General features: G+C 39.5%; 1 protein-coding gene across 13 annotated transcripts in view; it reads left to right on the top strand.

Annotated features, from left to right (window-relative positions):
* Positions 1-21,036, top strand: part of ANKS1B (ankyrin repeat and sterile alpha motif domain containing 1B) — a 1,150,317-nt gene that overhangs the window by 780,463 nt on the left and 348,818 nt on the right. For all 13 annotated transcript variants that reach the window (XM_013964004.2, XM_005680489.3, XM_005680491.3 and 10 more), the window contains one exon: positions 20,059-20,157. In XM_013964004.2, the coding sequence (XP_013819458.1) occupies positions 20,059-20,157 (99 nt within the window). The remainder of the gene's footprint in view (positions 1-20,058; positions 20,158-21,036) is intronic.

Raw genomic sequence — 21,036 nt, 5'->3', positions numbered from 1 at the left:
TGCCTGCTGACATCTGTACCTGCCAGTTCGATAGGCACCTAACCAGGTATACAACAGGACACACCATTCTTCCCCATTGCACCTCCAAAATCTCCACCTCTTCTTGAAGTCTATTTCTCAGCTGACCTTTAGCCATCAGTCACCTAAACAGCCCTCCTTGCCCCTCCCTTCTACTGACTCCTACATTTAATCAATAATAAGTTCAGACAGCTTTAATTCTTTCATAGGCCTTTAGTACAAAACCACCAGAGCTACTACTGCCCTCCTTCCGACCTCCATTATCTCTTGTATTATTGCTGTAAGAGCTTAACAGGCTCTAGCTTCTAATTTCCACTTTCATCCTTTCAAATCCTCTCTTCAAATAGCCAGTGGAGCATGCTCTCTAAGTTGTAAAGGCAACCATCTCCCTTCCAGGGATAAAACCATTCATTGGCTGCCCAGTGTTACAGGATGAAGCCCACTTGCTATCATCGTTTGCAAGGCTCCTTGCTTGTTCTTTCCCTACCTATTTTTCCAGCCTAGTTAATAGTAAACAATCACTGGTTTTCACTCTCACGACACTGTTTCTTGCCTCAGTGCCTTTGCTTGTGATATAACCAATCCATGCAAAATCCCTTTCTCCCTCCTCTACTACTTTCTATATCCTGTCTTCCTTTTACTCATCACTTAGTAGGTAACAGAGCTGTCACCCTCCTGAAAACGTCTATTGTGATCCATGCCTATGTATTTCAGGGATCTTTTCTCTGTGTAACCATAAATATTGCACTTGCTGTCAGAGAAAATAATTGTCAATTTATGTTCCTGTCTTCAATCCCACCCAACCCTCATTAACTTTGAGCTCCTTAGAAGAGAATGCCTTAATCACTTTTGAACCCTCAATGCTTAACAAAATGTGTGCGATATGGTAAGCACTCAGTATATGTTGTGAAATGATAGGATAAGTGAAAGAGAGAATGGGAGAGAAAGACAGAAAGAAAGGAAGGAAGAAAAAGAGGAGCCCCAGAAGACCAGACAAGTTACTATATTTCTCATCATCCTTATAATGTTTAAGCCCACCCTTGGAACCACAGATGGAAATGATATCTACTTAATGTCTGGTGATGCATCTCTTTGGTTGGAGTTGAGTGATCCCCACAGTTTTTAAGGGCTTCCCTGATAGCTCAGTTAGTTGGTAAAGAATCTGCCTGCAATTCAGGAGACCCCAGTTTGATTCCTGGATCAGGAAGATCCCCTGGAGAAGGGATAGGCTACCTACTCCAGTATTCTTGGGCTCCCCTTGTAGCTCAGCTGGTAAAGAATCTGCCTGCAATGAGGGAGACCAGTGTTCGATCCCTGGGTTAGGAAGATCCCCTGGAGAAGAGAAAGGCTACCCACTCCAGTATTCTGGCCTGGAGAATTCCATGGACTGTATAGTCCATGGGGTCACAAAGAGTTAGACACAAATGAGCGACTTTTACTTCACTTCACTTCACAGTTTTTAAGGAAATGGCCCCCATTTCTTCTTTCCCACCTTCTTGGAAAGGTAAAGATAAAACCACAAACAACCAGAGAGTGAGCTGTTCATGCTTTGGTCCACTCATGCACCCTAACCGAGCTTGTAGACCTGCTGGTTACCTGCAGGTATGCCTGTGCAACAAGGCAAGGACCCAGTAATTCTGCAGAGCTTACACACCGGGAACATACCCAGCTATACAATTTGGGATAGCTAGTACAAAATGAAAACATCAGGTTCCTTATTCAAAAAGTCAGGGGGTAAAAGTGTCATGAAAAGTACAAATAAAGCTTTTTAGTTTTTATCTTGGTCTGGATTTGCCATGGTGTTCTTAATTTACTAGTTAATGTTCTGAGGAAAGAGAAGTTAAAATTTTATTTTATTAGCATGAGTTTTGCCATTTGTTTTTATATTGGGCAATGACAATTTTAAATGCAAATATCAGAGCATTTACCTTGTAAGCAGAATCACCAGAAATACACAGTTCCTACTTCACAGCTTTAATACAAAGGGTGCACTGAGCTGGCTGAAAGAGCTAACACAAGCCAAACTCAGGAAAGTTGAAAGTTGGCTAGAAGGAAGGATAAGGCCCCCAGGCATAGAATCAGTCCAAGGGAGCATACCCAGCCACAGGATACTTTGGGGCAAAGCACAGGCCCTCACAGGCACCAGGGACCCTGCCCTCTATAGGGTCTGGGAAGTCAAACCAGGTGTCTCCCTTTCACAAAGATCTGTCATCCCAATTTATGGGAGACAGACGTCCTCTAAGGATTTTTAAATCTTTGTATCAGGATGTGCTTGGTACCTGGATCAATGAAAAACTCCAGCCTGCTGCCTACCAAATGTCCCATGATACTGCCAACCAGTGGGCAATAGGGGATGCTATACCCTACCCTATGTAGAGAGTAAGTGTCCAACCCTAACCCTCCCTCTGCCCCTGCCCAGACCCTGCTAGGGGTGGAGAGCAGAGTACAGCAATCTGGAGATCAAGTGTGGTAAGGGGAGTCCAGTCAGGGCCCAGGGCCCAGGAAGCTGTGAAGAGGTTTTCAGTGGAACCCATCCCTGGTAAGTGGTGAGAAACCCCAATACATACCCCATAGTTCCATCAGTCTTCATGCACAAAATACAAATTCAAATTGTAAAGCAATTATACCCAAAAAAATTAAAAGATAAAAATTCAAAGAAAAAAATTATGACAAATTTTAAGACAAGCAACCACAGAACATTAAACTCCAAATACAGGCCTCTTCTGAGCCTGAGGCCCTGCAGGACGCCCAATTAAGTGACTTGCCCATGGCCACAAAGCTAAGTAAATGGCAGAGCTAGGAATAAAACCAACAGTTTTTTCCACCACACATGCTGCCTCTTTCAGAATAGACTATTTCTGGCAAAAACAACATGAAACTAGAAGATTTACAGCTCTATGTTCCTAACAAAAAAGAGAGGAGGAAAAAAAAATAGTTCCTAGCAGGCATACTTTATTTTTAGCAATTTTGCTTTATAGTTTAGGAAGCAATTTCATAAACATTATGTACCACAGATCTAAAAGGTAGGCATCATTGTTATCTCCATTTTACACATACAGAAAGGAAGCTTAGTTGCCCGAAGTCACTATGCTAAAGAGCAAAACTGTGGTGTGAACCCTGGATCTCCTCGTTCCGTATTCTTTTTATTAATCTCCAATTCACTGGGAGAGATCATGGAAAAGAAGGTTAATGCAGACCACTGGGTCAGCAGGGGACATTCCATCCATCTGATCTCTATGAGGCGTCTCCATGTGGCAGACACTTGCCTAGACACTATGGGGTGTGAGGCACCTGGTTATCTGCTTCCATCATCCACTCTATTGCCACCTTGGTTGCCACAGCAACTCTATCACTTACTGTGTGATCTCAGTCAAGTTAACAGTTATCTCTTAGCTTTGGTTTTCTTATCTGTAGTATGAGGAAATTAATAGCAATATCAGTTTCATAGATGTTTTCTGAGGGTTAAAGCAGTGTCTGGCCCACAGTCAACACTCAATGAATATTAACAGCCATTGATTTTATTGTTATTAATTCAGTTGGTACAGCTGGCTGAACCCAAGTCCCTGTCCTTTCATCATTATCTAAATGTATCTCTTAATACTACTCACTCATTTAAAGAAAATTATTTACCCCTAAACAAGGACAGTTATTCTTCAGACAATATATGAATAGACGTACTTCCTGCCAGAAACTCCAGAACAGATGCTGTGTTAGAAGGGACATCTGGCCCAACTTTATCATTGTTTAGTTGAGAAAATTAAGTCCCAAGGAAGTTAAATGACTTTTCCAGGTTTACACAATTCATTAGTGATAAGTCAGGACTCCTCATTCAGTGCTCATTTCCAATTATTGTTGCTTCTGAAGGACAAGCCATAACTCCATGGCTATCTTTGCTTTGAAATATACCTCAGGTTTTTTATAATACAGAGTGGTTATGGAAACTGTATATTCTTATTTTGTTCATTGTAATCAATACTGATGATCATTATAATCATGGATAATGATTTAAATTTATTTGTGCTCCTTGTACATATAAGTTGAAGGATATACCAGTATTATTTTCACAGTATGTTCTCTTTTTCCCTGCCGGATAGGAAATATTTTTGAACCATATGGGATCCTAATTCTCTGAATGCTTTTAGATTATCAGATGTCTCAACTGACAGTGCTGGATGAAAATCAAATCATGAGAATTCTCAAAACTGAAAAAAGAACCTAAGAACATTTTGGTGTTACCGTGTACCAGAAATTCCATCTTTATCTTTCCTTCAATTAGGCAAAAAAAAATCAAACATTTTGAATATTAGAATTTTCAGGTCAGACTTTTAAATCCTTTCCTACAAACATATTTAGTGATCTGTAGACAGAGTGTTTTTATAATCTATACTTGACATTTTTACTTATTGCTTTATTCTTCCAAGGTTTGTTTTATTCAAAAGATAGCAGACAGATGATAGAGGTGCAAAAGGTGCTTAAGGCGTGATCATATCTCCCAAGAAGTTCGCCATCCAGCGAAGAAGACAGGAAATACAACACCAAGGAGGAGGAAACAAGAGAGTCAATGGCCTGCCTGAAATCTGCTTTAACATAGGCAGGATGTGCTCATTTTTAATAACACCCAGTTTAGTTATGCTCGTTTGTTTTTGGCTGCGCTTGGTCTTGTTGCTGCGCGGGCGTTTCTCCAGCTGCGGGCAGCAGCGGCGGCTGTCCAGCCGCAGCGCATGGGTTCCTCATGGCGGTGTCTTCCGTTGCTGCAGAGCGTGGATGCCAGGACACATGGATTCAGTAGCTGCCGCTCCCAGCTCTAGAGCGCAGGCTCACTGGTTGTGGCGTCGGGGCCTATTTGCTCCAAAGAACGTGGGATCTTCCTGGATCAGGGATCAAACTCATGCCTCCTGTTTTGGCAGGTGAATTCTTTACCTTTGAGTCCCCAAGGAAGCCCAATACTCCTCAATTTAAAATGAAGAACTTTATGATGGTTTTGGTACCAGTTGAATACTTCAGGCTTTGTGTTGGGCGTGACTTGTGCCTGCATTCTGGTTGGAGGAGGTGAGCTTTTCCCCTCGGATGGGCAGGGCTGTGTGAGGTGGTATGTTTCGGGGTGCCTGTGGGAATCCTGTCTGCTGATGATTGGGTTTGTGTTTTTGTCTTGCTTGTTGTCTGGATGAGACGTCCCACAGCGGGTGCTGCTGGCGGTTGGGTGATGCTAAGTCTTGTATACAGGTGGAGGCCTTTGTGGAAGTTCTCGCTAATCAATACTCTCTGGGGTTAGGAGCTCTCTGGCAGTCTAGGGTCTCAGACTCAGTACTCCTACTGGTGCCAGCTGAATAGTTTAGAAGCAAAACCCAGCAACTTTTCTCTTTAGTTAGAAAAATTGGACAAGGGGATATTTAATTATTTTCACTATAAGAGAAAGCATTTTCCTTTTCTTCCTCCTATCTCTCATTCTGGATGAGTAGTAGTATTTAGTGAAAAAATGGTGGGAGAAAATGAGGAGAGAGTATCCTTCTGTATAGGTGCTATAGAAAGGACAGGGGTGTTGTGTGCCTTGTACAAATTTTCTCTTTATATTCAACCCAAGAACAATGGTGGGCTCAGGCAATTCTACAGCAGCCTGAAGGACTCTTCTTAATTGTGATTTTGTTGTTTTAATTTAACCCCTTAGTGAGGTTAGCCCCCTGACTGTCTAATCCACAGTGACCATCTCTGGACACCTAATTTCATTGTTGTTGTGTGTGTTAGTCCATTCAGACTTTTATAACAATATACCATAGACTGGTAACTTACAAACAATAGAAAATTATTTCTCACGTCTTTTCTCTGTGTCCTTACTTGATGGAACAGCAAGGGAGCTCTCTGGTGCCTCTTTTAGAAGGGCACTAGTCTCTTTTAAGGGCGCTCTTCCCCTCAGGACCTAAGCATCTCTCAAAACCCCACCTCCAAACAGCATCACAATGGAGATAATGTTTTAATATATGAATTTGGGGAGGAAGGGGGAACATTCAGTCTAGACCGTGATTTGTTCCATCACCAAATTTTAGAATGAAGCAAGTCAAAACAAAGTTTTCATGGGGGAAAAACATGTTTCTACTGAGGACATTTCAAGAAAAATGTCTTCTAAACTAAAACCAAAATTAAAAGTAGAAAAAAGTTACAAATATTCTGGTCAACTCTTTCAATAGGGTAATAAATATACACTGTCCATCAAAGGCCTTCCAAGCTACAGAGAATCTTACTACAGAGAACTTTGATATCTCAGGAGTTCAGGGACAAGTCACACACTGAAGCCAACCTAGCATACTCCCAAATGTTCGCATTGTTTCTTCTCTGTTAAGATTGCAACATGTGAAAGTTTCAGTTCAGTTCAGTTCAGTCACTCAGTCGTGTCCAACTCTTTGCAACCCCATGAACCTCAGCAAGCCAGGCCTCCCAGTCCATCACCAACTCCTGGAGTCCACCCAAACCCATGTCCATTGAGTTGGTGATGCCATCCAACCATCTCATCCTCTGTTGTCCCCTTCTCCTCCTGCCCTCAATCTTTCCCAGCATTAGGGTCTTTTCAAATGAGTCAGCTCTTTGCGTCAGGTGGCCAAAGTATTGGAGTTTCAGCTTCACGTCAGTCCTTCCAATGAATATTCAGGACTGATTTCCTTTAGGATGGACTGGTTGGATCTCCTTGCACTCCAAGGGACTCTCAAGAGTCTTCTCCAACACCACAGTTCAAAAGCATCAATTCTTTGGTGCTCAGCTTTCTTTATAGTCCAACTCTCACATCCATACATGACCACTGGAAAAACCATAGCCTTGACTAGATGGACCTTTATTGACAAAGTAATGTCTCTGCTTTTCAATATGCTGTCTAGGTTGGTCATAACTTTCCTGCCAAGGAGTAAGCATCTTTTAATTTCATGGCTGCAATCACCATCTGAAGTGATTTTGGAGCCCCCCAAAATAAAGTCTGACACTGTTTCCACTGTTTCCCCATCTATTTCCCATGAAGTGATGGGACCAGATGCCATGATCTTAGTTTTCTGAATGTTGAGCTTTAAGCCAACTTTTTCACTCTCCTCTTTCACCTTCATCAAGAGGCTTTTTAGTTCCTCTTCACTTTCTGCCATAAGGGTGGTGTCATCTGCATATCTGAGGTTATTGATGTTTCTCCTGGCAATCTTGATTCCAGCCTGAGTATAACATTATTTTCTATAAAAAGTTCAAATTTGTGTAAAAATGTGCTTCCTTTAGAATCATGATGTTTGTACAATCTCTGGATGTCTATCTTCTTCAATTAGAAGCTGAAAACTACTCCCAAATTTACAATCTATCAACCTCGCAAACACTTTGGCAATTTCACATCCAGTCAATGTGGACAGAAACCAAAATATATAGAAAATAAATTCCTTCAAGTAATCATTTTGAGATTTCCAGTTTTAAGTCAAAATGAGAAGAGGCAATGCTATAGATTGACACCCCTCCCAATTTGGTTCTGATAGCACTCATTTCTTATAATATCCCTTCTCTGTTTTTCTTTGTGGTTATCATAACCAGGTCTATCCAAGATAAACTGTAAATACACCTTTGCCTCCATTGTGACTTCTATTGCATTCCATAGTCCACTTTTTCATCGTTATTTTCACTGAGAGATTAGCACAGGTCAGAGTCTCTTGCATACAGAAGATGGAGAGAGCTTTAAATAACCATTCTTACTCAAGAACTGACCTCCTAGAGTCCATGCTTGCCTTCTTACAGATATCCAATGGGGATATTTGATTTGGGTAGTTAATGGACCTCTCTCTGTCACTTTGTGTGGACAGTTGACCCCACTCATCCTGGGGGAAATAACAGCTACTTTATGGATGCAGAAACATACCAGGTGACTCTTTCTCTTTTAATCAGAAAAGCAAAAGCTTTTCCAAAGTTCCCCAATGGGTACATTTTTTCACATGTCTGACCATAACCTCAAGGGGCTTGACCAGCCTCCATAGTAGAAGATAGCAAGGGAGAAGGGGACCAGCCTACTATAATTTCTGACACACCTGCTCAGTCGTTGGGGTATGGAGGTTTACATTTTAATAAGTACTACTCGGTATCTATGGTGTATTAGTTTAGACCTTATATCAAAGACTGTTCTGACTTTTATCATTACCATCTACCTTTTCTTTTTGATTCAAATGAAAGATGATATTGGGTTTGGAAACCTGGCTCCCTAGTGAGACCAGTTCCCATGGTCCTCCAACAGGTCAAAAATTTTCCCCTAAATTTTTATTGTGTCAAAAAATGTATAACTTTAAAAATTTATAATCTTAATAATTTTAGTTATTATAAAATATATTCCCTCTGTGGTACAGTGTATCCTTGTAGCTCATTTTATACTCAATATTTTGTACCTCTTACTCTCCTAGCACTATATTGCCCCTCTCCCCTACCTTCTCAAGAGGTCATATTTTATCATCTTTTCCTCAGATTCTTATATTTCTCGGCTGTTGTTTCTATTTTGGCTGTGGAATTCAACATCCATCTATACCACCCAATTCCTCCATCTATACTTCACACCATAGCCAGGGCACCTTACAAGATGTTAAGACAGTTTGTGTTCTTCAGTGTTTTCCATTGCACTAGAATAAACCCAGAGCCATTATCAGAATCTGCATTGCCCATGCCATGTTACCCGCTCAAAGTCATCTTACTCGCTTTCAGCCACTAGATTTCAGTCTCGCTAGTCACCCCTCTGTTCCCAGAATGCGCCTACCTCTTTTCTCACGTCAATGGCTTTGCACCTCCTGCTCCTTCTGCTTGGAATTCCCTTCCGACGGCTCTGGTCATGTTTGCTCCTTCTAATCCTCCTATCTCAGGTTACATGCCACTTTCTCAGAGAAGCTCTCTTGACCAGTCTTTTTAACATAGGTCTTTCTTGTATTTATTCGTTTATTTTTCCTGTAGCACTTTATTAATGACCTTTAGAGTAGTATTGACTAACTGGGGAACCTTGGGCAAATTATTAGGGTCTCTCTGACTTTGGTTCTTCATTTGCAAATAAGGGTAATTTTACCAACCTCAGGAGTTGTGAGCCATCAACAAGGCAAAGCACTTACTAGTGTTTGACATATATAAAACTTTGCTAGCTAATAATTACTTGTATTATTTTTATTAAGTTATTTTTCTGTTTCCCCACTAGATTAGAAATTATGAAAGCAGAGGGATCTTGCCTGTCCTATTCACAATATATCCCAGGACCTGGCCCAGTGCCTGGCACATAGTCAGTGCTCACAAAATATTAATTAAATATATGTTGAATAAATACATGAGTGGAGCGCCTACCTCAGTGGTAGCTTTGACTCTAGATTAAACTGCCAGTTTGTTTCCAGCATTCAATGGCCTCCTTTCTAAGCTGCCAAATTCAGCAAACAAAAATACACGATCCCAGTTAAATTGGAATTTCTATATTTTATCTGGCAACCCTACTTCCTTCCCTACCACCTTCACCCTTAATAAGCAACACTTTCTGTCTCTCCTCTTCTCTCTCCCTGCCTTTCTCCTCCTCATTGCTTCTCTCCTTTAAAATTTATTTGGCTATGTCTGAATATAGCTCCCAGTGTCAGGAAACCCTACCATTCTTAAGTCTGGAGATGTCTGGTCTTTGAGGGACTAATGAGTCACCTTTATTATATGTCTTCAATTCCCAGAGGGCTAAATTATCCACCTTCACCACCATAGGCTTCTTCTCAAGGGACTGCAACTCATCGTCTTCTCTCTCAATTCAGAACATGTTGAGTTAGGAACATAAATGTCCTTAATGCATTCTCAGACATCCTCTACTTCATTATTTCCTTTCTAGACATCTTCTGCTCTGAAACCCTGGCTTTGAAAGAGAACTACAGGAAAATTAGCTGAACATGGTCCTGACCTTGAGAACATTACTTTCCCAGTTGACCTAATCAGATAGTTTGATAAAGCTCTGCAGAAGAGCCATCAAATACCAACTCAATGCCATGCTGTTATTCCCCACCTCCCAGCATCATCCCAGCTCACCCAGCTCATCCCAAGGAACTCCCTGGGTCATATATTAACATGCTCAGTTCTAGGTTACAATAAGGTAGCTGGAAGGAGAACAAACCACCTGACCTTTCAGAAGGTAAATAATATATTTGCAATAAAATGTGTTGGAGAAGCTGTGGCAGTCACTCTTAACTGGTCTGTCAATACATACATAGGGTTGTGCGTGAAAATACAGTCATGGGAGTTAATTCTTGACAGTGTTACCACATCTATTGACTGAAATCTCCACCCAGAAAAGGTCCCCTACTAAACGTTTGGTTCTCTTTCTGTAGTGCAGGAAGCATGACCATCTGAATCTGACTGAATGAAATACTGATCCCAGATCCACCACATGCTAACCATGTAAACCTGGCTAAGTTGTTTCATAGCCCTGAGACTGTTTCCTTGTCTGTGAAGTGAAGACACTGCCCCTTGTCGTAGAAGATTGTTGTTAGGTTTATATAGAAGAAGGGCAGAATATCTAGTACTCAATGAATGCCTGATGGCTGGTAGTTAACCATGAATCATTTTCAGCCCTTTTTCCTATATGTGGCTATGCTAGTCATAACCCAGGAGCCAATTTGGCTTCTTCCAAGAAGAGCCTTTCTTTTTTGAGTTCTGCATCACCAGTGAGAGGAACCTGTTGTAAACACAAAGGTGCCATGTTCCTCTTCTTAAGAGCAGGGGGTCCAACTTATCCTAGCCATTGCTCACTTTGTTCTTATGAGGCTCAGGGAAATGTTCAGCATGTTAGACAGAAGAACAAAACTCAGATACTTGCCAAGATTATGTACAGCCTACCCAAGGAAAAAGAAAATTTTAACTTCACAGCTTGTGATTGGGAAAGGACACAGGACAGCTGCTAACTGTTTTCCTTTCATCTCTGCTTTTGGCATGTTCTTCTAATAGCTCTCCTGTCACACTGAGTCTGCAGCGCAATGGGAGCTGAAAGAGTAGGACTGAGGTCTCCCCCCAATCTCATCTCCACCCCCTGCTCAGACTCAGCTGCTGGGAAAGATCATTTAAAGCATTTAATATCCGTGCTACCCCTTTGGGGATGGTGTAACCAGCTAGACACCATGCTTCAAAAGAGAGAGGCAAGTTAAAGCTTTGCAGTTAGTTAGGGAACGTTCAGACTAGAAAACCCCCCAGGTCCCTGCCAACCCCGATTCTATGATTCAGAGAACAGAAAGGACTGGAGTAGAGGAGGGAAGAATAGGTCAGATGGCTTTCCAAATTCTCTTCTACAGAGAGGGATCCATCGTTGCTTAAACTTTCTAAAATCAACCATAAAATATTTTAGAACATTTGCTTTCAAATGTGAATTTCAGATGGTTCAAAGTAAAATACAAATGGTTTGGGTGTAACCACAATTTTTTACTGAATCTTTTCTCTCCTATACTCACCCCACTGGAGGTGGTATCAGATTATAGTTTTGAGAAAGACTCCTATCACCTCTGGGAGCAAGTTATTTAAGCATGTACCTCAGAGAGTTGTGATAATTAAATAAGGTAATATATTAATACCTAAGGCATTTAGAACAGAGGCTGGCACAGAATAAGAACTCAGTATGTGTGCAATTCACTTTATGCTAACTTACACCAACTGCCATTAGTGTGAAAATAGGTGTTCATGTGCTTCATGAACATAAAGCGTACATTCTCCTGTATGTATCAGGAGAAAAGTAATAACACACAGATAGGTTTTGTTTCACATCAACTTTTTTCTCACTTATGTGAATCGTGGGTGAATCCTTAAAAATGAATACTGTTTCTCTTTTGCCAAATTTTTAGGCAAAGATAGTCTAATAAATATACACAATTCTAAAATCTACATGAACACACGTTGCAAATGAATCATAATTGTAATTTATCGTATCACCAAACCTTGCTCAATACTTTAAGAAATACATAACTGATTACTTAAATTACCTTTGCCTCACTCTCTCTGTAGCTTCAGAACAGATGTTTCAAAGGGAAAAAGGTCTTAAAAAAACGAAAAGGAAAAAATTGGTGGTATAAAACTTATTATGCTCATGTGAACACTTAATGCTAATCTTAATAAATCTAAGATATAATTTATTTACTCAAATATATAACTTACATATACATATATATATATATACATATAGGTACCTATTATATATATATATGTAAGTTATATATTTGAGTAAATAAACTGAACTGAGGTGCTCATATGTGTGTGTGTGTCTGTGTGTGTATAGGTGACTGCCCTCAGTCAGTCTCTCCCATCAGGAAGCTTCCATAAGCTTCTTATCCTTCTCCATCAGAGGGCAGACAGAATGGAAAACACAATTTCATAGAACTGACCAATCTGATCACATGAACCACAGCCTTGTCTAACTCAATGAAACTATGAGCCATGCCGTGTAGGGCCACCCAAGATGGACAGGTCATGCTGGAGAGAAGACCATCCTCAAGAAAAACAAATGCAAAAAGGCAAAATGGTTGTCTGAGGAGGCCTTACAAATAGCTGAGAAAAGAAGGAAGCGAAAGGAAAAGGAGAAAAGGAAAGATATACCCATTTGAATGTGGCGTTCCAAAGAATAGCAAGCAGAGATAAGAAAGCCTTCCTCAGTGATCAATGCAAAGAAATAGAGGAAAACAATAGAATAGGAAAGACTAGAGATCTCATCAAGAAAATTTGAGATACCAAGGAAACTTTTCATGCAAAGATGGGCACAATAAAGGACAGAAATGGAATGGACCTAACAGAAGCAGAAGATATTAAGAAGAGGTGGCAAGAATACACAGAAGAACTATACAAAAAAGACCGTCATGACCCAGATAACCACGATGGTGTGATCACTTACCTAGAGCCAAACATCCTAGAATCCTAAGTCAAGTGGGCCTTAGGAAGCATCACAATGAACAAAGCTAGTGGAGGTGATGGAATTCCAGAGCTATTTCAAATCCTAAAAGAAGATGTTGTGAAAGTGCTGCACTCAATATGCCAGCAAATTTGGAAAACTTAGCAGTGGCCAAAGGACTAGAAAAGGTCAGTTTTCATTCCAATCCCAAAGAAAGGCAATGCCAAAGAGTGATCAGACTACCACACAATTGCATTCATCTCAGACGCTAGCAAGGTAATGCTCAAAATTCTCCAAGCCAGGCCTCAACAGTATGTGAATTGTGAACTTCCAGATGTTCATGATTGATTTAGAAAAGGCAGAGCAACCAGAGATCAAATTGCCAACATCCGTTGGATGATAAAAAATTTAAAAAAAGGCAAGAGAATTCCAGTAAAACATCTACTTCTGCTTTATTGACTATGCCAAAGCCTTTGATAGTGTGGGTCACAATAAACTGTGGAAAATTCTGAAAGAGATGGGAATACCAGACCACCTTACCTGCCTCCTGAAAAATCTGTATGCAGGTTGGGAAGCAACAGTTAGAACTGGACATAGAACAACAGACTGGTTCCAAATTCAGAAAGGACTACATCAAGGATGTATATTGCCACCCTGTTTATTTAACTTATATGCAGAGTACATCATGCTAAATGCTGGGCTGGATGAAGTACAAGCTGAAATCAAGATTGCTGGGAGAAATATCAGTAACCTCAGATATGCAGATGACACCACCCTTATGGCAGAAAATGAAGAAGAACTAAAGAGCCTCTTGATGAAAGTGAAAGAGAAGAGTGAAACAATTGGCTTAAAACTCAACATTTAGAAAGCTAAGATTATGGCATCCAGTCCAATCACTTCGTGGCAAATAGATGGGGAAACAATGGAAACAATGACAGACTTTATTTTGGCGGGGCTCCAAAATCAGTGCAGATGTTGACTGCAGCCATGAACTTAAAAGACACTTGCTCCTTGGAAAAAAAGCTATAAGCAATCTAGACAGCATATTGAAAAGCAGAGACAATGCTTTGCCAACAGAGGTCCATCTAGTCAAAGCTGTGGTTTTTCCAGTAGTCATGTATGGATGTGAGAGTTGCACTATAAACAAAGCTGAGCACTGAATAATTGATTCCTTTAAACTGTTGGAGAAGGCTCTTGAGAGTCCCTTGGACTGCAAGGAGATCCAACCAGTCATTCTTAAAGGAAATCAGTCCTGAATATTCATTGGAAGGACTGATTCTGAAGCAGAAACTCCAACACTTTGGCAACCTAATGTGAAGAACTGATTCATTGGAAAAGACCCTGATTCTGGGAAAGACTGAAGGCGAGAGGAGAAGGGGACAACAGAGAATGAGATACTTGGATGGCATCACTGACTCGATAGACATAAGTTTGAGTAAGCTCCTGCTGTTGGTGATGGACAGGGAAGCCTGGTGTGCTGCATTCCATGGGGTTGCAGAGTCAGACACGACTAAGGGATTGAACCATATGAATATATATAGGTGCTCTCAAATGTATTGCTCAGTGATATGACATTTATTTGAATCAATAATCCATGTGGTCTGAAGAATCTAGGAAATTTTTTCATAAGTTGAAAACATGGTAATTTAGTTAAGTTGTGAAGAAATTCCATTGCAGTAGACAGTATATGTTCACATGGAAGGCTATGATAGAAATGTAAGCGATAGACTACACAATCTTCTTCCACTCCCATTTCATTAATGTGAGAGAGGGAATGAAAAATGAAAGAAGTATATCATCAATTATCTAATCAACTATGGTTTGTAGCTCATGTTTGTATCTGGTAAACTAAATAAAGTTTTGTTCCAACACTGATAAAGGGTTCTAAAACTGATATTTATCATAGTAGTTAAAATCATTAACATGCAGCAAAGAAACTTATTGCATTTACCTGTAAATCAATATCAAATTAACTAAAAATCTTTATAGAAACTGAAAGGCAGGAGTGTTAACCCAAGAAAGTCATATATAGTTTTAGGCCACCATGTCATTTATGCTATAAAAAAGTATATTAAAAATAAAATGTTGTTACATTCGTGAATTTGTAAGATCATTTTATCATTCTACTACCCATTCTATTTCAAATAATTCAGTTCAGTTCAGTTCAGTTACTCAGTCGTGTCCGACTCTTTGTGACCTCATGAATTGCAGCACGCCAGGCCTGTCCATCACTAACTCCCGGAGTTCACTCAGACTCAAATCCATCGAGTCAGTGATGCCATCCAGCCATCTCATCCTTGGTCGTCCCCTTCCCCTCCTGCCCTCAATCCCTCCCAACATCAAAGTTTTTTCCAATGAGTCAACTCTTCGCATGAGGTGGCCAAAGTACTGGAGTTTCATTAATTAAGGCCATACAAATTGTAAAGAAGAATCTAATTTAGCTAATTATAGAGAAAAAGAAATCTCCAATCAATAGTATCTCCTTGGTTTTTTTCAGTCTTGAACTGAAGAGAGAAAATAAATGACATCTAACTCAAGCTTATATTAAGAAGAAATCAGTTCTCTGTGATCCTTAAATATGTTTCCTTAGCATTTTATATGATATGCAATGTAACATGACATCAAGGTTATGAACTTTTCAAGCCAAAATTCTGAGAGACAGAAACAGTAAAGATATTTCTCAGAAATGATTTCAATAAATAGCTGTTCTACTTCAAATGGATCATTAAATGCAAAGCACTGCTTTTTATTCTATCTGGTCATCTTATTAGTTTATCGTAGCTGAAAAAATCCAATACATAAGATATTCTCCCCATGGTCATAGAAACTTCAGCTTTCAGCTCTTAGTGCATAAAATATTAGATTACTTTTCTTCATTCCATGATTTAGGAAAGCAACAAAGCTGCCCTGGATTAGACATTTCCTATCTGTTAAAAAAAGAAAAAAATTGCCATCTAGAAAGTCATTAACTAAACAACTTTATCCACTGATTATTATTCCTTAAGTGTGTATGCCATGTGTCTGGTAGTGTGCTAAGCACATAATAAATAATTTCTCAATGGGACCTGTCATTTTGGTAGCATAGATTTCTAGCCCCATGACAACAAAACACTAATGAAAGCAGAACCAGCTGCTAATTTGTTTTAATGACTGAAAAATTAGAAAAGAATTTGCTACAGATTCTAAATTTACTGTTCATGAACTTTGACCAAGAGGAACATCAGTTATATCCTGAGAATAACTCATGAGTATATTTGACCCTCTGCTTTGATTCCCTGTCATTCTCATCACTGCCCTGTGCGTGTGATTCAGCCGCAGTTTCAACATCTTTAGCTGTAGAGAGGCACTGTCTAATAGAACATTCTATGATAGCAGCGATGTTCTATATTTGCATTATCCAATATGAAGCCATCAGCCACAAGTGGTCATTGAGTCGTTGAAGACAGGACTGAAAACAATTAACTAGATATGAGAGGTAATTCTTAACATTTCATGGAGGAGTTCTATGGAGTGAGTGGGGGTAAAAGCCTATTGGGATGAGTTGAGGAGTAAATGGGAGATAAACTAGAGACATCGTATGTATGAGGAGATGAGATGGAGCGTGCAGTGTGGTAGGTCGTTAAGCAGAAGATAGACACGATGAAGCCCTACTTCAAACACCACTAATCTGGCAGTCATGGAAAATGGATGAAAGAGAAAGCTAGGGTGTATGTTCAGCTTTTACTGAGAAAAAAAAGAATTAAACTGAGATTTTTCTCACATTCAGTGAAGGCAAATGATAACAAGAGAATAACCTTTAGCTGCCTTGAAAGAATAGAAATATTTATTGTCCTAGACAGCATAACTGTTACCCAAGTACAAGCAAAATGGTTAGTTGCAAGATTTGAAATATTTGATTTTCTCTGAAAAACTGTAATAATCCATGATACTACAAAAAAATAAGGTAGTCTATAATTTCTTTTTATAAGAAATTTTATAAGTTCTCAGTACTGATACTAATTTGTCAAAAAAAATTCTTGCACTCTGTGTAACTACTTCTTGAAGCAATTTAAGTTACAGTTCTTAAGAACTAAAACATAGTTTCAAATTATATAATCTATATTTAAATAAAATGATACTAATCAAAGTTGGGCACGACTGAAATCATAGCATTGAAGGACTGAATGGGAATTTATTAAATGGCTTCATTTAATGGGTGAGGACCACAAGACTCGGAAATAATATATGACTTAGCCACATTGCCTCCCTTGTGGCTCAGCTGGTAAAGAATCTGCCTGCAATGCGGGTGACCTGGGTTTGATCCCTGAGTTGGGAAGATCCCCTGGAGAAGAGAAAGGTTACCCACTCCAGTATTCTGACCTGGAGAATTCTATGGACTCTACAGTCCATGAGGTCACCGAGAGTCAGACACGACTAAGCAACTTTCATTTCCACTTTAGCAACATTTCCCCAGACAGGACTCAGACCCAAGTCTTGAGGCTCCAAGCCTGGAGCTATTTTGAAAAAAGGCTGGCTAGATGATGCACCAGAATATTTCTGGTATTCCTATATATTACAATAAGAGTGAAAATAGAAATTTTCCAGTGTCCCCTCACTGGGGAAAGTGAATCCTTTTCTTTATATTTCCACAGTCAGTACCATTTCCTTTGGGGCACATTCTTACTATTTGCATTGTGATTTTCATACTTTTCACTCGTTTTTCAACAGTGTTTGGAATTATCCTGCATGCTAGGGTATTTAACCCGAAAAGAATTTGTCTAACTTCCCTGTAATTCTTCAAGATGTTTCCTCCCTTACTGAAGATAGATAAGGGGATATGTTGGTAGTTTAGAGGAAGAACAGTGGTCTCTAAGGACTAAATTCTTTAAATCATTTCAGTATGCGAACACTGAAATCAAGTGTTTAATATTACCTATAGATACTAGCTAATTCAGACCATAGCCTCCTGTTGTGCTGTTGTGCCTTGTTTTTGTACAAAAAAATCCAGGTTCTATGTTTTGTATAAGCTGAAGTTGTAGGCTGATAACTTAGCCTCTGGAAAACAAGATAATGATCTAATATATAGGTGGCTTAAGTTTTTTGTTTGTTTTTATTTTTTAAGGGCCTTTTAACTCCTTTGAAAAATCTCTTAAAGAATGAAAGTCAAACAGAATGATATCATACATCCTGCTCATGACACATTAGTCCATTTCTGAAAATAATAATGCTTTCTCAAAATGAAGTCATTTATATTCTTGACCATGCTCTATTGTGTGCACTGAGTAATTTCTTGAGAGCAATGTTTCCTATGGCATATTGCCAAGACCGGCTTTATTTGTCTTTCATTAGGCTTTTTTATTATCACGCTGCTATACACCTGAATCATTCTGCCTCCTCCAAGATGGCCAGTGTAGCTTAAGCACAAGAATGTTGCTATGAGTAGGTGGAATGTTTCTATCCAGTGAAAGCCCATTTTTAAATCTCTAGCTATGGTACCATACTAATGACTTTAATCTTTCTAAGCACAGCCAATTGTGGCAGTTTTTAACATAGTCTGATATTAAATTGTTTACATTCATCAATCCTGTGCCTGTCCAGGGAAAGACATTAGTCTTTGCACCATGCTAGACTGGCCCTTCCTCCCTGTCTCAGGAAAAGATCACTATCCAGCCCTGTTGAGGAAGCCTGGAACTGGTGTGTATTCTGGATTTCTCCATCATTCTCTACATTCAGTCACCAAGTCAAACTTCTTGATGGTTTTCAAATCTACTCACATCTTTCTGTTTCCCATGACCACTATCTTAGTCTAAGCCCACACCATCTCAAGAACAACCTCTGTGGTTTCCTAACAGCTCCGTGCTCCCATGACTGCCCTTTTCCAGTTCACTCTCCTTTGCTTTAAATATTCATCAGGACCCATTGCTCTCCATAAATAGATGTTCTGTAATTTCTATTCATAAGTGTTTTTTATTTTACACATTGGTAAGATAGAGTTTGATTGTCCATAAAAGCAGTGATCTGAGTTCTTGAACTTCTCTATAGACTCCTTAATTTAAAGAGGAACTGTAGCTTACATGCTCCAAAAGACTAAATTTTCAGGATACAATAAGCAATTTATAAGCTTCCATGTTAGAATATTAATCAGAGGTCAAAAAAAATCATTGAAATCAGAGAATAGCAGGATTAGGTTGATCCTTGGAAGTTACGTGGCTCAATGCCATCATTTCGTAGGTAAGCCAACAGGCCCAGCCACAGAAATCAAGTTGATCTTTCTAAATTTGAGGTCTCATCATGTAACTCCTTTTCTTAAAATCTGTCCATGGCTTGTTATGGTCAAGATGAAACTGAAATTCATACAATATCTGTGTCGTCTGGCTTCTCAATACCTTTTAAGCATTAAGTTTTACTCCTGTCTCCACCTTATCCTAGAATTTGATGCTTCCATGCACACTGTGTTTTTTCTTACCCACACAGCACTGCATATGACTTCTCCTAGTCCTTTGCATTTTGAGTGCTGAACCTGAACTGTACTTCAGATGTCTGATAAGACACCATCTCCTCTGAAAATACACCCCAGGTCCCCTCTGCATTCCCAAACACATGTCACCATGATAGCACACTCATAGCACCCTAACTGCCTTTGAACAATCTGCTTCCATCTCTGGACTGGAAGGAATCAACAGTTGAGGGCAAGGATCTGCATCTTATTCATTTTTGTGTCCTCATACCTTGATCAAATATCTGACATTCAAGATGATTGTTCTCTCTTAGCTTGCCTAGGATACCTCAATTTTTCCATCAGCTCTCCTTACAAAATTTGTCTTCAGAGGGAAAAACCTGGTTCATTCACGTTAACATATAGGTCACTGATAGTTTAAATGGCAGCTCTTCCTAGAAGCATATATATTTTTAGAGGAACCGGGTTTTGAGTCACACATATAAATCCCCGATGCAGATAATCCAGCCATAAATAGTAAGCCTTGAGAGTATTTATGATGTAAAAGAAACTTTCCCATAATCTTCAACTCAATCATCTAGGTGACCTCCTCTCACCTCACTCTTACAGAAGATTGACTCTATGGTTTTGTTTATAAAAATCAGATCATTTGTTGGTTATTTTTCTCTGTATTAAGAAAACCAGTATTTATGCCCAGTAAAACTGCCTGATTTAATTTATAACATTTCTGGTTTTGTTTCAGGGAAGCAATGTTATGGAAGACCAGGATTTGTTGGAAATTGGAATCCTTAATTCTGGGCACAGACAAAGAATTCTACAGGCAATCCAGCTCCTTCCAAAGGTAAGACAGCATTTATTATCCTAGCCTTTAGTATAGTCCCAGTGGTTCTAAGTCCAGGTGTGCAAAGCATGTTAGTACTTAGGACAATATGTCTGCATATTGATACAACTCCCTGAAACCAAAGCAGGTCTTCTTAGTCCAATTAAACATTCATATTCATTAGATGTAATACAGGAAATGCCTCCTGCCGGCAGGGCAGCTTACAAGTTTTTCTTTGGTGGGATTCTGCATGTCAATACATTCAGTCCATACGCCCCAGGTAGCAGATCAGGTGCAAGAAGACAGATCAGTATTGGATGGGTAGAAGAATGTTCCTGGAATAGCACCCTCCCACCCTTAGAGGCAGTATCTCTTATAACAACTCCATAGCCCTAGCCTCCAGGGGCACAGAACTTGCCTAATCACAAGTCATTACTCAGGAAAGTGCAAGTATCACATCCCCTTCAGGTATTTGTAGTTCATGTATAAATCCTCCCAGTCCAAATGCAATTTACCAAGCGGGCATCATTTTAACTTTAAGTAATACGTTACTTAGCAACAGAGTTGACCTTCTGTTTCTAGGTAAGGTTTCACAGGAGCCTAAAACAAGAGGTAGGATCTGAGCACTGGTCTTCAGTGCTCAGTAAAATATGTAGGATTTAAATTGGTAAGGAAAGGGAAAGGCATTTCAGAGCCCAGCAGGAATCACATAGATAGAGGTATGGTCCAGTCAACAAACTGCCAGAAGCATTAGAGGAACCATGATACTTCGTGATTTAAAATCCAGTGGGATTTGCACAACAATGTGAATGTACTTAATACTACTAAATTATGTATAATACTTCAAGACAGTTTAACGTGGTTTTATGTTTTGCTATTTCATCACAATTTTAAAAATAC

Source organism: Capra hircus, chromosome 5 (genome assembly GCF_001704415.2).
Source record: "Capra hircus breed San Clemente chromosome 5, ASM170441v1, whole genome shotgun sequence".
In the NCBI taxonomy this organism is placed as follows: Eukaryota; Metazoa; Chordata; class Mammalia; order Artiodactyla; family Bovidae; genus Capra; species Capra hircus.
Note: the sequence above shows the minus strand (reverse complement) of the source record. Positions and strands in the feature narration are given on the sequence as shown.